The sequence below is a fragment of the Lissotriton helveticus genome, chromosome 2_1 (genome assembly GCF_964261635.1).
Source record: "Lissotriton helveticus chromosome 2_1, aLisHel1.1, whole genome shotgun sequence".
Lineage (NCBI taxonomy): Eukaryota > Metazoa > Chordata > Amphibia > Caudata > Salamandridae > Lissotriton > Lissotriton helveticus.
Genome location: NC_136059.1, coordinates 1,186,404,342 through 1,186,421,649, shown reverse-complemented (window position 1 = coordinate 1,186,421,649; position 17,308 = coordinate 1,186,404,342). Strand labels below are relative to the sequence as shown.

The window sequence follows — 17,308 nt, the reverse complement described above, 5'->3', positions numbered from 1 at the left end:
GGTCTTTGAGGCCTAAGCTAAATTGGTTGTTGGCCCATGTTTTTGGCTTATGAGAAGCCTCAAACCAATCCTCAGCCATTTTGAGTCTAGTGCCCGACAAACAATCATTTAAGCAGTAATTCTGGCCTGATTGGACCACTGTAACATCTTGTATCTTGGCACTAACAAGTCAAGTATCAGAAGGTTCCAGCTTGCCCAAATGCGGCAGCCAGGCTGCTTTTTGCCTTTCCAAAGTTTAGCTCTGTTTCTGGCCTTCTTCAGAAACTGCATTAGCTTCCAGTAGAGACACACATCCACTTTAAGACCTTGTGTACGGCCCATAAGATCCTGCTCTGCCAAAAGGCTCTTATATTTTCCAATCCCCTATCTTCCTGCAGACCCTCCCACCCCCTGTGTTCAGCTGATCTTAATTTGGCCACTGTCCCCTGAGTCTGGATGGCCCCAGCTGGAGTCTGCTCATTTCGCACCAAGGCTCCTGTTCTTTGGAATTCACTTCCCTTCTCCATCAGGAACATTAAAAACCATCTACACTTCAGGAAATCTCTGAAGACATGGCTGTTTTCTATCTAAATTTACCTGTTACTCCTTTTGAGAAGTCAATAGCGTCAGCTACCTATTTTTGAGGTCCAGCGCTGGGAAGCCCCAACATTTTATGTATATGGTTAGCATTGTACTTAGATATCGTTTTAGTCATCTCGCATCCAAGGAGTGGGTGTCACGTGGTTACATTAGGCCCAAACAGAAACGCCATTTTACATGGTCATGTTCTTAAGTTGCCTTCTATCACTAAACACAATGACATTTGACACACAGTCATTTGCATGCATACAGGATACTATTTTCAGAACTCAGGTTTCTTACACTGCCACTTTGAATACACACTGTCAAGCACCTTGAACCCTCTATGCAAGGCTAAGTTCTTCACGCAAAATATTATTTGTTTTGGCCACATGGCAGTAGAGCTCTCACAATAGAATAAACAATAGCAGCTTAACTGGGGCTTCAGCATCGTAATATAATTGATGTTATTATATATACAAGATGAGCCCTTTGCTTAGACAGCGGAGCATTTTGCTGCCAGTGAGAGGTCGACACATGCCAGAATTCCAGCCGAGCTGATTCCTATTTACCTCATGTGTAGGATGCTGCCCAGCTATCCACTAAAACTGGCAGCTTGATGACACTTACCCACAGACAACGGGGAGTTAGATCACCCTACAGGGAATTGGCAGCTTCACTCCCCTGAGACATGATAGGTTAGGATTCGCTAGGTAGGAGTACAATATATCACAGTACTCATTTGCAAGCCTATATTCACTGTGATCAGCAAAATGGCTGAATTGTTTATCTTTTACACCATTCTATTAATGCTATTAACATTATTCTGTGTTCTTCTATTGATTATTGCAGAGCAATGATTTTACTCAAGAATCACAATACTTCAATAAATATTGAAACGCTTTACTGAATATTTCTTGTGTATATCTTTGAGTATGCATAAGTAACTAAGCAAAAGGGTTCAAGATCTGTTACCACTATTTCCTAGGGGAGTCAGGGTTGTCATGTACTGAGTTTGGACATCCACGTGTTACCTTGTAGGGTTAGGAGTACAGATGGTGCACTGTGAGCTAGGAGGAATATAGTCAACATATCCAGATGGTGTGCGTGACATCAGTCTCGCACAGTTCTAATGGTTATGTTGTCCAACAAACGCACAGTTTTACTTGGGAAAGTATAAGCCATACAAAAATACCACAGCTTACTCTACTCCATACCCCTTCACTGTACAACACTTTAATCTACTCTGTGGCACACTACTCCTCTCTGAAACACATTCCTACACACTACAAAACACCACTGCACTCCATTGTACCACACATCACTTCACACAATACTACACCACTCCACTCCACTCTACTCTACACCACTGAACTAGAGGACAGCACTAGAACATGCTACTCCGCTCTAAGCTATGCCACTCCACTGGACTCCACTCCACTGTACTCCACTGTTTGACACTTTATCCCACTCTATGGCCCTGTATAACATTCCACTCAGCACCTCCCCACTGTACAACACTCTGCTGTACTCTATGCAACTCCATTCTACAAGACTCTAATACACTCTGTGCCACTATACAACACTGTACTCCACTTTATGCCTCTACAGTACACCATACAACCCTGCACCCTCCTCTGTGCCCCCATGCCCCAGTGTACAAAACTCTACCCCTCTCTACAACACTTTCCATGCTCTCTGACACACCACACCACTCCACTGTACTGTACAACATGGCACTCCGATTTATAACACTTTACTCAACTCTTCACTACGTCTGTCCACTCTAGTGCACTCCACACCACTATACCATACAGCATGTCACTGCACTATATAACAATTTACTACACTGTACACTATGCCACTCGACTCTACTCTTCCCCACTCCACTCTACAACATTCCACTCTACAACACTCCACTCTACGCCACTCACATCTACCCCACTCCACTTTTCCCCACTCCACTCTACAACACTCCACGCAACTCCACTCTACGCCATGCCACTCTATACAACTCCTCTGTATGCTGTTTCACTGTACACCAGTCCACTGTGCAACACTCCACTCTACTCCACTCCACTCTACTCCACAACAGTACACTCTGTAACAGTACACTGCACACAGTATTCCTCTTTATGATACTCCACCCAACGGCAGTAAACTCTACAATTTGGAACATATTTTTATTCAAATAGAAAAAACATTGAAATTGAATAAAAAAAACAAAGGCTAAACCTTTGTAATATTTAAGAAAACTTTACTTATTCTTTCTATAAAAGCCAAAATTAAAATACACAAATGTTACAAATTGTTAAGTTATAGTTATAACTTACAGTTATAATTTATGTACCACCTTTAAATTATTTATGAATTAAATGTTTAACTACAAACCAAACTTAAACTACACAAATCTTTTACATTGTAAATGCATACTTGTCCTTAAATTTATAATTTACGCAACATCTTCATGTTAACACAACTTACGCACCTCCTTACACAGTGTATTTAACTCAGTAGCCACACTAGATTAAAACACTGTTTGTTTGTAAATGCTATTTGGGACACAATATTTATGTCAGTTGGTATTCTAAAAACTATATTTTGGTATCACACTATGAACCTCACAACTTGGGATGCTTAAGTTTAATTCCACAAAAACGGAATTTGAGCTAATACATGCAATAGCTTTATCAAGCCCTAAAGAAAGCAATTTGTCATTGCAGTTTCCAACATAATTGAGAAGTCACTTGATAAGTTTGAATTAACTTAAGACCTCTCAGCCAACAAAAGTAGCTAAGGCCTTTTTCAATTTGTGAACTGGAAGAAGTCTGTTATCCAATATAATCTACTTAATTTGGTGGTGTTAGCAATGCTTGCAAGTAGACCACACCACTGGCAATTACTCTGGGAAGCATTCCAACCCATTGCTTTTTGTCCACTATGCCATTAAGAAGAAATCATGCAAATCAGTAATGACCCTGCTCCTCATGAGAACAGTCCATCCCAAACTTCCAGTCGAGACCCAATCCAGAAAGGAACACAAAAAGCTTCCCGGCGCTGCAGAACAAGGGACACCTGCCAAAAGTACCCCTTGGTGAGCCAATAATAGCTAGGTTTTCAACAGTTTACTAGACATTTTTTCTTTTCTGATATAGTGGAACGCAGATGTTAAGTTGTTCCAGGCCATAGCCACCAGGAAGGAAAAGGAATGGCCTCTCTTTCTGGCAAGCCTGACCATAGGTATCTTAAACAGAAGGGCATCTGATGGCCTCAAAGCGCTGGGGGGGGGGTGCAATCCTGAAATCTCTCAATGAGAAATTTGAGACCGGAGTTGTAAAGCATTCTGTGAGCCAACAATTAAGTTACGCTTTTGTACTGGCAGTCAGTGGAGTTGTTTTAGATGGTCTGATATTGACTCAAAGTGAGTCATTTCATTCAGCACCTTGTCTGTTGCCGCCTACTTACTCTAACAGGCATCACAACTCACACCAAAGCTGACCTCAATGAACTCCTTACTGATTTGTTTTGCTGTGCCAGTGCTCTATGTGGTTTGATCAAATCTAACTTCAGAAAAAAGGGGTAATGGAGCGAAATTAAACACTGTTGAATCAAGTACATAATGACTATACACCTTTTGTCTTTGGCCACGTTGATCATTTTAAGACCAGTGGCATTGATGGAGAGGTCTGTTTGCATTTTGCTTATAGTGGTACTTTATAGGGCTCATGCACCTGCTGAAAAATCTGTTTTGCAACCTAGTGGTCACCAGTAGGAATCCTGGTTTGTGCCCTATTAAAAAAAGGGCCTCATTAGTTTAGGATCATTTAACACACATGATAAATAACAATACCACTGGTTACTTTATTTATCGGGTGCAATAAATAACACATATTACAAATAGGTGGGGAATAACATGTGGATTTAGGTAGTCAACGCACGAAAATCAGCATGCTACAGTAAATAGAGTATTCTTTTCCCAGCTAATTTTCAGCAGGTTTGACCTGCTGCAATTTATAAAAGGTTGAGTGATTTAATGCATCCAACCGGTCTTCAAGACCTTCAAACTCGTAATTCCGCCTTCAAACTCGAATTAACCGACCCACTCGTACTATGGCCCTAAATGTAACACTTTTGAAAATATTAATTATAGATTGGGTCTTTTGGCTGTTCCTTTGATTCAATTTTTCCTCATGCCCTACCTTTTGATTGTGAGATCTGCAGTGCATGGCGTGAAGACTTGCTATGTCTAGCATTCCATCCATTCAACAAAACCAGTAAGTTTATTGAAACTGTCTGTTCTTGCACAGGTTTCAAGATTTCACCATTTTTGCCACGTTATGCACAAATTCTTTGTGAATCTTCAGCTTGCACATTGAGCACTGCAGTGTAAATCTGCACTGTGTAAAAGCTCTGGTTACAGTTTTACTGACAGGATTGAAATTGTCACTTCTGCCAACATCCAAAGACCCAACGGGAACTGGCCTTCTTTAGATTGGCGGATGGGTAAGTCCATTACAAATGAGATGGACGTCCCATACGCTGTATTACAAGTGCCTTATATCCCATGGCACTTGTGTCCACCAGTTTTGTGATGAAGAAGCCCATCCGCCAAACTTAAAATCAGGCCCTGTGCGTTTTAAATTTCCATTATCTTATGTATTAATATACATTTGTATAACTAAACACTTTGGCACATTCTTAAAAACAAATAACTATTTTCTATCATATTTCTTTCCTAGGTTATAAAATGCAAGGCTGCAATTGCCTGGGAGCCTAAAAAACCTTTGTCTATAGAAGAGATAGAGGTTGCCCCACCAAAGGACCATGAAGTGCGGATTAAGGTAAAGAAAGACTTTCCAACTATTTCCATACCTTCGAAGCATGAACCTGAAATTAGATTCCAAGGGCAAGATTATAATTTTCTCAAATGAATACTCGGATTGACTGACACACGTTACCTTAAATCCATTTCAGATGGACTTTATATAAAAGTTTGACAGTTGATGAAAATCAGGTCCAATATTCTCTTCCTACTTTTCTTTTTGGAGTGTACATGGATTGGCAAACTGTAAAGATTTGGCTGGTCCTCACATTTCTTATGGCAATGTAGTAACCAATACTTTAGGTACAGTTGGCATACTCCTGAATCCCTTGCGGATGATTCACACTATATTTAATTTTGTTGCACATTAAGCCAGTGGAGTGATTTCAAGATGGCAGTAGTGTCATCGTTCAGATTGTGGTACTTTCGAGCTACAAGTGCTGAATTTGTAACATGTTCTGATGCAAAAACGTTTTTCTTAGAAGTCCCTGACCAGTGATGCGGAATGTTGATGTTCCCGAATACTAAGGATATCCAGGGCTAAATGGTTTTTGTTATACACAAAGCCCAAAATGACGATTCAGTAACTTGTACCCGCATTGCAATGTGAGTTTTGCCATTTGGTATTTGGAAGGGGCGTGTTGAGGGCGTTCCCTTCCTAATACCAAATTGAAATGGTATGTATGAATGTTTTGCAACCATAATGCGGTCGCAAAACATTGGCAGTTTACTTCCATTTGAGAAATGGTAGAAACCCATATGCAAATGGGAAGGGGTCCCCAAATGGACCCCTTCCCCTTTGACAATGGTTAGCAAATTATTTTTTAAGAGCGCCTTGTCTCAAAAAATTAAACTTAAAAGTTTAATGTTTTTCTTTTTAAACACATCCTGCATTTAAAAAAAAAGATTGCTTTATTTAAAAGCATTCACAGTCATGTTGGTCATTTGACCACAGCAGGCCCCCATCCCTGTGATGGCAGCGAATCATAGTGGGTCACAAATTGCGACTTACCTCATTAATATTCATGTGGTAGGTCTATTTGTGACCCAGTACGAATCATTAATGAAACTCAAAAGGTACAATGGATGGGTTGGGAATTTAGATAAATGTTGGCTAATAAGAGACATACATTGTGCAATATTATTTTGTATTCTGCATCCTTCCTGTGATTCACTTTTCCAAACTAGATCTTCAGAATTGAGATCTGTCATTGTTAAAATTAATTGGAAAGGTTGTTTTTTTAATTCATAACAAGTTTTACATTTTTATCTTTTTTAAATGTAAAAAAAACCTCTATAAACTGAAAGATTGAATGTTCTTAACCCTGTGCAAAACTTTGATGGCCTTGTACTGAAATAAAATGAAATGATGATGAAACTCAAATGAGTTTCACACATTAGGAATAGATTTTTCCTAATTGTGAGTCACAAAGAATCGCAATTAGGAAATTGTGATTCTGATCTTTGCACATCATGCCCCTAGTATTGCTTCTGCCTTGTGCTTCTTTTGTCCACCACCCTGCACTTCTTGCCCCTTTATTTCATTATTGCAGTTATTTTTCATCTCTGTGCTCCCTATTTGTTACAGTTCTAAAGCCATTCTCTTCCCCCTTCACCACTTCTGTGCCTTTCTTTCTCTTGTTCTGGGTCAAAGTCTGATGATTAAAAACAAGTTATAATCTCCAGAAATGAGTGCTGGTGTACCCAACCTGCACCCATCAGCTCAAATTAACCATGGCCAACTTCCTGACTTTATATTTCTTACCAGAGTTTGCAATTGTTTTAAGGTAATCATATGAATGTTATATGGTAAGGCCTGTGTATGGTATGACTAGCAACCAGATTGTTTCCTTACAATGGGTGGGCAGATGAGGACGGAGTTTGTTATTTAAATATCTATTCCCTCTTCTACCATATTATCCTCTAGGACACCACCTAGATTTGCGTGTTTTTAGATGGGGATGATACTTACCACAGGGACCCAGGGACCCAGGCATGTGTTTATATTTCTGCCACCAACCACCAATGCTCCTCTTTCACCTGTATACAAATGAAAGAAGATCATTTGTACACAAGCCATGTAAGCTTTCATGGATCCAGAAGTATGACTATAGATTCACCTGGTCTTTGGAAGCGTGCATCCGAAAATTAAAGTGATATAATTAGATAACGTAAGGCAGTGACATAAGTAGAACTTCATGTTTTTATTAGAACTGGCAAAAATCTGAGCTTTTAACTACAATTTCATAAGCAGTTGCAGTGAAAGTGTTGAAGTTTCTACCAACCACAGAGGTCAGGTCCAAGCCCTGCTATTTTCATTATAATCCTTGACTGTGAAAAAGGTTAGTAACTGAGTGAGAGCAAGACCATTGGGTAAATATGCTCCTTTTGTAATAGAGAGTGAGCTATCTTCAGGCCATGTGACACAAAGCAGGAAAGCTTGGATTCTGTAATATAAGTCAGACAGAAAGCCTTTATTAAATTCGCTACCGTAAACTGCCAAAGACAATATATTAGGAAGCTCTCAAGTTACTCTATATCAGGCGTAGGATCACTGACATAACATTGATGCATACAATATTGGGAAAATAAATATGGTTCACAAAAATATTGCCTCCATATAGCTAACTAATAAAGCCACAAATATTGTTGTTAAACATATCGATTTCTACTTACATCCAAAACACAAATATCGGAAACAAAAATAGCTTCACCTTTAAATAAACATATTTGTCAAAATTAGAAATATTCACACAACATTGACTACAATATTCGTGCCAAAATAATTATAATATAATTAGTAAATATTAGATGAAACACATTTTACGTAAAACAATTATTTAAAATAAACATGAAAAATACAATTTTTAATTAAAAATAAACATATTACATCACTAAAATATTTACAATTCACCCCCAAAAAATAACTACATTTATAACAATATGACAAAGAAATATTGCCATTAACTAGAAACAGTTCTACTTCATCTTAAATATCAATAAATACAATTATATTCAAAACTATCAAACTATATATCAAAATTTAAATATGAAACTTAATTTTGCATTTGCCATGAAAGGACATAACTGATAAAAAATTTCAAACTAAAACTAAACTAACCAATATAATCAAACTATATACAATCTTAACAAATAAAGTTAGATATTTAAACCAACAATATAGTATGTAAAATGTATATTTAAGCAGTTACTTAGGGTCTGATTACCAGTTTGGCAGTCCTACGTCAGGCGGTGCAACATGCCGTCTGCTTTAAGACCCCCAAGCCCGTGGTGCGACCACCCACCAGATCAAGAATTTATTCCTGGTCTGGCAGGTGATCCTGTTATGTTATGTTAACAAAGTTTTGTATAGCGCTCGTACACCCAGAGGTTTCATGGCGCTGACTGACAGATGCTTTGATGGTAGGAGAGTTATGCATAAGCCTGTGAGTGAACAACCAGGTTTTAAGCTGTTTTCGGAATATCAGTAGATTGGTACAGGAACGGATTTCCAAGGGGAGGGAGTTCCATAGGAAGCAAGGGTGGCAACCCTGTGACCTCCCTTGTGTTGGAGCTTGTAAGGGGGAATGATTAGGAGATTCTGATTGACAGACCGGAGGTTACGGGAGGGAGTGTATCTAGGCAGAAGGTTGTTGATGAATTGGGGGCTACAGGAGTGAAGGGATTTGAAGATGATGCTGGCGTTTTGAATGTGACTCGTTGGAAAATGGGGATCCAGTGAAGTTGTTTTAACGAGGCCTTGCTAACTGCCAGTGTGGCAGTCGATGAATCAATCTGGCGGCCTGGTTTTGAGCCATCTGGAGGCGCTTGCTGAGAGCGAGAGGGAGACCCAGGTAGATAGAGTTAGCGTAATCCAGGTGTGACAGTACGAGAGCTATCACTACCTGGATATGGGCTGGCTGGGTTAGCATCCGACTAATCTTCCTGATCTTGCGGAGCTGGAAAAAACATGTAGACACTACTGTGCTCACTTGGGTTTTTAGTGACAGATCTTTGTCAATGGACACCCCCAGGCTTTTGACTGAGGTGGAGGGAGTGGGAGGGGAGCCGAGTTCTAGTGGCCAACAGTGCGGGCCCCAGAATAGTTGGTTTTTGCCATTGAGGACTAGTTCGGTCTTGCCGGGGTTTAATTTCAGCTGGTTAGAGTCCATGCAATGGCGGATGTGTAGCATAGTGCTCTGGAACTCCTGGATGGATTCGGGGGAGTTATCGATAGTGAAGATAAGTTGAAGATTGTAGGCCTAGTTGAATATGACGGCCTTGAATGCTTTGAGGGACTGAATCAGGGGGAGCATGTAAAGGTTGAACAAAAGAGGAGACAGTGAGGAGCCTTGGGGGACCCCGCAGGAAGTGTGGAGTTTGGGGCCTGAGAAGGGTGCCAGGCGGACGGCTTGGGTACAATCGCTGAGGAAGGACGTGATCCAGCTGTAGGCTGAGTTGCAGATACCGGCCTGTTTGACACGGTCGAGGAGAATTCTATGATCGACCGTGTCAAATGCTGCCGAGAGGTCTAGTAGGACCAGGCCTGGGGGATTCCTCTATCTGCATTGTGGCGGAGAGAGTCCAAGACGGCAGTGATGACTGTCTCGGTGGAGTGGGCGGGTCGAAATCCAACTTGGAAAGGGTCCAGAAAGTTGGTTTGTTCAATGAAGTTTGAGAGGTGGGTGGTGACGTGAGCCTCCAATACCTTAGCCAGGTAGGGGAGGAGGGAGATTGTCCTGTAAGTGGAGAGAGTGGAGGGGCAGGCCCCTGTTTTTTTAAAGAGGGGAATGACGACTGCCTCTTTAAAGATTTTGGGGACCACGCCTTCAAGATCGGAGGAGATAGCACCGAAAATACATTTTTTAGGATGTGGGGAGGACAGCAGTCTCGAGGAGAGCCGGATTTTACCCTGGTCAGGAGGGCTTGTAAGGAGAGTGCGTCGAGGGGTGGAAAGTGGTCGAGGGAGCAGGTGCTGGGGGCACCTTCGGGGGAGGGAGGTGAAGGGTCCATGGCAGGGATGCTGGATTTGATGGTAACGATTTTGTCGAGAAAGTATTGATTGAGAGAATTGCATAGGTCATGGGTGACCAAAGGCTTGGGCAGAATTCTTTCAGAGTTGGAGAGCTTGTTGACAATAGCAAAAATATCCTTGGATTTGTTATCTGAATGTTCTATTATGCCCGAGAAGTAAGAGGCTTTCGCTTGGGCGATGGCTTTCATATAGTCTGCTCGAGCAGCCAGATAGCGGGTTTTTTCAAGGGGGTCGTAGGCCCTTCTCCATTTCCGTTCCTTTTGGTGGATGGCTTATTTTTGGGCCCTGAGGTCGTGAGAATACCATTTTTGAGCGTCCGACTGACGGACGGTTTTAAGTTTTTGTAGAGGGGCATGTGTGTTACTTGCTGCTAAGATCCAGTTTGAGATGTCAGCCTCGGCCTGATCGAGGTCTGCATTACAGGCTGGTATAGAGTTCTCGAGACTTTCCAGCAATGCTTGTTTGTCGAGGATGCCCCATTTCCTAATGAGACCCCCCTTGGTTGTTATGGACTAACTATGCCTTGGGATGAATATGCTAAAATTAATCAAGAAGTGATCGGACCATATGCAGGGGGATATAATGGGCGAGGAGATCCTGCGGCAGTCTGACAGCGGCGGTCTAATAGGTACATAGAAGAGCCTACTAAGCAGACCACTGCTTTCAGAGCCTTCCTGCACGGTATGGCATACATGCCACACCATGCAGGAACTGGGGGTGAAAATCGAGGGGGGCATTGCATGTGCCCCCTGCATGCATCCCATGGGCCCTGAGGTGGCAGGGGGCCCTATTAGAGTCCCGTTAGTTGCCTCACTGCCACCCTTATCATGGCGGGCTCACCACCATGAAACAGGGACTGGTGAGGCAACCATGTTTAGTGGTACCCCTGCGGCACCACCAGCATATTTCTGCCTCTGACCGCTGCATGACTGCCAAGGGATCCTGGACCCCCAGCAGTCGCTGGGGTACAGTTGTAAACTTGACCACCCAAAAATCTCAAAGAACAAACTAATCTGTTCATGTAAAATACATACAACACATAATCCATACATTTCCAAATAAAACTCACATAGGGGCCTATTACGATGTTGGGCTGACTTGTGTTCATCAGACACCGTCTCGGAAACGCTCCCGACACACCTGCTTAGGATGCGACTGAACACAGTTCGGTCGCAATCTGACATATCCCTATGGGAACGTGTTACGGCCATAAATTGGCCGTAGTAATTACTCCCATAGGGAAATGGGAGGTGATGTTAATCCCTGCACCCAGTGGAAGTCACCTCGAGGTGTCTGCCACGGTGTCTGCCACGGGGTGCAGGAATTAACAGGGGGGCACAATAGGTGCCACCAACCGGAGGCCGCAGAGGCAAGGGGGCCCAGCTTGGGGCCCCCATACTCACTTTCCGACAGGTTTTCCATGTTGAAAACCTGGCATGGAAAGCCTGCTGGAGACCGAGTATCATAATCTCACATGCAGAAAGGCAGCCTTTTCAGATTACGGGATGGCCTCAAAGTGGCTGAGGGCTCCATGATTCCATCAGAAGCCAGCTGTAATAACTGGCTGGTTTCAATTCCTATCTTCTGAAACCAAATCAGCCGGTTGGACTTGAAACCGATGATAAGGCCCCTAAAGGGGCTTCATAGTAATTGGGCCCATTGTATTTACACAAACAATAAAATATAACATTTCCCACCCATACAAAATAAATAAATATAACTTACTGTTCATTGGGTGCAGATCTTCATCTGTATACAGGTAGTCAAAAGTAATAATCCATCAAAAACTGGAAAAATATATTTTTTTAAATGCAACAATAAAACAAATACAGTATACATCCCTGGAAACAATCCAAAAGAATGCAGCAAACCATACAACCCCTCAAAAGAGCCATTCCTGGAATCCGGATAAAAGGAAATTAAAGCTACAAATATTGGTTTCTTGTATACCAGAAATTGATTTCCTTAAAAAAAAGGTTTCTCCCAACTCCCAGAGGATATGTTCATTGTCAAAAACATAGGTTTGCTAAATAAGAAAGCCTCAAAACATACAACCTCAAAACATACAACATTCCCAAAAATGCATGTACATTACAGTTAACCATCATAAAATACATAACATAAAATAATGTAACATAATGAAACACAGTGTACAAAAACCCAAAACTAAACACTGGTAAAAAACACTACTATTACTGTTACAACTATTAATACAACTAAACCTACAAAAATCCCACAAACAACACTATAACCTGTATACTTTCCCACTATGCCTCCCTTCCCTCAACAGCCTTAAAAAAACTTTAAAAAGGACTTACCATCTTACAGCAACCTGGATCGCGGAAAATTCACTAAAATGACACAAATAAACTACAAAATAGAAGGTGGTGGTAAAAAAGAAGTCCAATAAATATAATTTAAAAAAAGGTTTTCTCCCCTTAGAAATTAATGGGAAAACATGTAAAAGTGTTAAAGAAATGTATTAAAAAGATGATAAAACATATTAAAGATATAAAACATGCCGAAAAGTGTTATAAATAAATGTCAAAAAATGGCAAAGGATACATTAAAATAGTATAAAATATAGATGTTTATTTAATGTAAACTATAAAAACCCATGTTAAATGATGTTGAAAAATATATATATATATATATATATATATATATATATATATCTATACATATATATATATATATATATATATATATATATATATATATTGCAGCTCCGATTATCTCTCATTCCAAAGGAAAGAAAATCCGGCACTCGCAGGGGAAGTGTTCAAGTTAGTTTTAATATCAAATACTCAGCAGACAAACGCGTTTCGGTTTTCCTTCGTCAGTGTCTACCATCGACACGGAAGGAAGCAAGTTTAAAAACATTTCATCGCGATTTGGCATGTGTATAGAAAGAGGACTAACGTTAAGCCCCGTGAGAAAGTTATTTACATAGTATATTACTATTTTCTTTACATTTCGTAAAACACGTAAAACGGCAAAATGAATGAAATATCTTTTACGATTTCATACATTAATTTCAGACAAGTTCAATACACAATTCCCGAAATTATTTATATTATATATACATTTTATTAAATTGCCTTTTCCTGTGTTGTGGGTATTATTAATACCCACAACACAGGAAAAGGCAATTTAATAAAATGTACACTTCCCCTGCGAGTGCCGGATTTTCTTTCCTTTGGAATGAGAGATAATCGGAGCTGCAATTTGTGACGTGGTGCACCACCACGAAGAGGCACCCGTCTGCGAGTGACCCGGTTTTTGGTGCAACGGAGCTGGAATACAAAACGGGGCACGCGCTCACCAAACGAAGCAATACCGAAGACCACGCCGAGAAGAGCAACCCGGGACAAGTGAGGCTTCGCTACCGGGTAAGCTCAAGTGCGTGCAGGTGTGCTGGATGTAAGCGTGAGGAGCAAGACGAAGGGGGAGTGTAAATACTAGTCACCCTTTGAGACCAAACTATGGAGGATGAAATGTTTGGTGACAAGGCTCGGCAGGAAGCAGCAATGGGCATGTTTCAAAAACGCCCGAAAGAGACAGAAGGTGCAAAACCAAATGAGAAAAGAAATAGTAATGGCAAAGATACGCTGAGCAATCTCTTTATCCAACTTGAGAGATTGCGCGAAAGGGAGATTAGAAAATGGTGGGAAGCCAACTCCCTACAAAATTACGTGGATGTTGATAGAGTGCCGAGGGGACTTAGAATATACACTGTCCCGGCATATGAAAATCCAGACCCTCGACTGTTGGAATTATGGGCAGAACACACAGCCCTATCCAGTCAAGGCATGTTGAAATTGTTAATACAGTTCGCATGGAGCGACAGAGAGAAGGCAATTAATGAGATCAAACCATTGGAAGACGAAATAAATAAAGATACGAATACATTGAGAAAGGATGAACTGAGATCTGAAATGAGAAAACGACTAGAGAAATATGAGTTAAAAATCCGCCAAAGGAAACAAGAAAAATTCGAGAGGGACGAAAGAGACTATTCCCTAGGAAGAATATTAACATTCGCGAAAAAATTCGACGCTCCTCGTAAAGAGATGAATAAAAAGAAAGCCTCCCGCACAGCCACGCCAAGAGTGGAAACTTCTGAATCGGAAGTAACCGAAAATGAGCTATCTGGAGATGAAGTGGCAAGTACATCACAGGTGAAAACCCCTTTTCACATGGAATACGATCTAGTCCGAGCAAATTGGCTCAGAGGGGGAAAAAGCAAACCCCCGGAGGCAATAGAAGAACCAGAAGAGGGGGCTGGAAGGGGCCGAGGCAGAGGCAGAGGGAGAGGTCAGAACAATACCACTCCCAGAATCACGAGGAGCAAACGAGGAGCGAAATGGTAGAGAGTAAGGACAATTTAACAATCATAAACCTAACTAACAGGACTCTCTCACCACTAGAAGAGAAAACTTTGAAACTAGGTCTATCATATTGCCCCGATGAAAAACTCGAATTCACACAGACTAGGATTGACCTTTTTACCTTTGTGCGGAAGATGAAATTGCACAAATATTTCACACTAAAACCGACAACGAAAGAAAACAGACAATTAAAAACAAGAGAAACTGACATCCTTACAACAGACGATATTACAACTTGGGAGATTTTGGAGGAATTAAGAACTGAGGAAAATGTTGGTGAAGGAGAACTAGAATCTATCACGCAAAGAACTAGAAGGATAGGTGTCGAACAAGAAGCACCGACGACACACTTCAAACCTCAGTCATTATTCGTACCTATGATGCGATCGACGCCTTCTCAGAGGCTGTGATAAAAGACTTGGTAAAATTCAGAACACGACAAAGACAGATGAAGAAGAAAATACCGAATATGACAAAGGAACAAAGAGAAATTCTAAAAACTCTAGACAATGATCAAGACATTATCTGCAAGCCATCAGACAAGGGTGGTAACATCGTGGTGATGTCGAGAGAACAATACTGTCAAGAAGTATATAGACAGTTGGAGGATCAAACATCATATGAGAAAACAACTAGACAGACATATGATGAAAGTATTGTAAAGTTCCAAACACTTATAAATAAATGGCACAGCAATGATATGCTGAATACTGAGGAGTATTTCTTTCTGAAAAATAACAACCCAACTGTGCCCACCTTCTACCAGTTACCAAAAATTCACAAAGACAATAAAAATCCACCTGGAAGACCAATAGTCTCTTCCATAGGAAGTGTATCTGAGAATATGTCCGTGTACATAGACCATTTCCTTTTTCAAAGTGTTTTACAACTACAGTCCTACATTAGGGACACCAAAGACTTTGTGAATAAGATTGGGAATGTGGAATGTAATTCATCTTGCATATTAATAACAATGGACATTACCAGTCTCTATACGAGCATAGATCATTATCAGGGACTGTTAGCCATCAAGTACTTCCTTGACAAAAGACCAATGAAATTTGTGAAACACAGTAAAATGTTACTAGAATTTATAGAATATTGCCTATTCAACAATATATTCTTATTTCAAGGACAATTGTACAGACAAGTCACTGGTACGGCGATGGGAACCTGCTTTGCCCCCAGTTACGCAAATTTATTCGTGGGCTGGTGGGAGGAGCAGGTAACCAGGAGCCCGGGTTTCGAAAAATGGGTTGGAAACCTAAAAGTCTGGTACAGGTACATTGATGACCTCTTCCTAGTTTGGGAGGGGTCAGTAACTTCGGCAGAAGAGTTTGTGGCATACTTAAATACAAATGAATTGAATCTGAACTTTACAGCTGATATTAACGTTTCAACAGTAAACTATCTGGATTTGAAAGTGAACTTGATGGGTACTAAAATAGAAACAGAACTGGCAATTCGGTTTTGCATGCCGAAAGCAGCCACCCCCCGACCCTGATTAGAAGCATCCCCTATGGAGAGCTTCTAAGAATCAAGAGAAATTGCTCTAAAGATTCTGACTTTACAAGGGCAGCAAGAGATAGCATCAGCAGATTTCAAGCAAGGGGATATAACAAAATCCTTTTAGAAAACACTCTAAAAAGAGTTGAGAAAATACCCCGAGATCAACTATTAAAAGAAAAGATTAAGAAAACTAAGCTGAATGAGAAAAATGAGGGAAAATTCAGATTGATCACCACTTTCTCAGAGGATTCAAATCATCTGAGAAACATTTTGAAGAAAAGTTGGCATATCCTCAAAACGGATCAAATTATAGGAAAAGAAATCCCGGCTTTTCCTTTAATTACATTCAAGAAAGGGAGATCCATTAAGGATAAAATCGTACACAGCCATCTTCCTGATAAAACAACAGTGACAGGAAGGATTAAGGATATGCCAGGATTTTTCCCTTGCGGAAAATGTAAAGCCTGTGAAAAAAGCAAAAAGAGAACAACATTTGAAATACCAGGGTCAAGACAGACAAGAAAAATATCTAAGTTTCTCACATGTACTACCACCCATGTTGTGTACTGCCTATTGTGCCCATGTGGACTGAAATACATAGGCAGCACAGTAAAGAATGTCAAGTTACGTATATTAGAGCACCAACGTGCAATTATGAACAAAGACTTCAACTATCCTGTAGCAAAACATTTTGCCTTAAAGCATAATAGCAACAGGGAACTCTTGCAATATTATGCTTTGGACCACATACCAGCAGACCCAAGGGGCGGAGACAGATTACGGAGACTAAGAAGGTTAGAATCCCGTTATATAATAGACCTCCAGGCAAAGGCCCCTTTGGGACTAAATAAGAATGAAGAATTAGCCTCTCATTTGGGAAAAGCATAGACTCTGGAAATAATGTTTAGCTATGAGTATCATGAGCATCATACCCCGTGAGCATTGCCGATCCACGGCTTAATAATACCCACAACACAGGAAAAGGCAATTTAA

General features: G+C 40.7%; 1 protein-coding gene across 1 annotated transcript in view; it reads left to right on the top strand.

Moving 5' to 3' along the window:
• The window catches only part of LOC144818538 (alcohol dehydrogenase 1-like), a 346,247-nt gene that overhangs the window by 88,229 nt on the left and 240,710 nt on the right, over nt 1-17,308 (top strand). Inside the window, exon 2 of the mRNA XM_078676058.1 lies at nt 5,298-5,399. Coding sequence (XP_078532184.1) covers nt 5,298-5,399 — 102 coding nt within the window. The remainder of the gene's footprint in view (nt 1-5,297; nt 5,400-17,308) is intronic.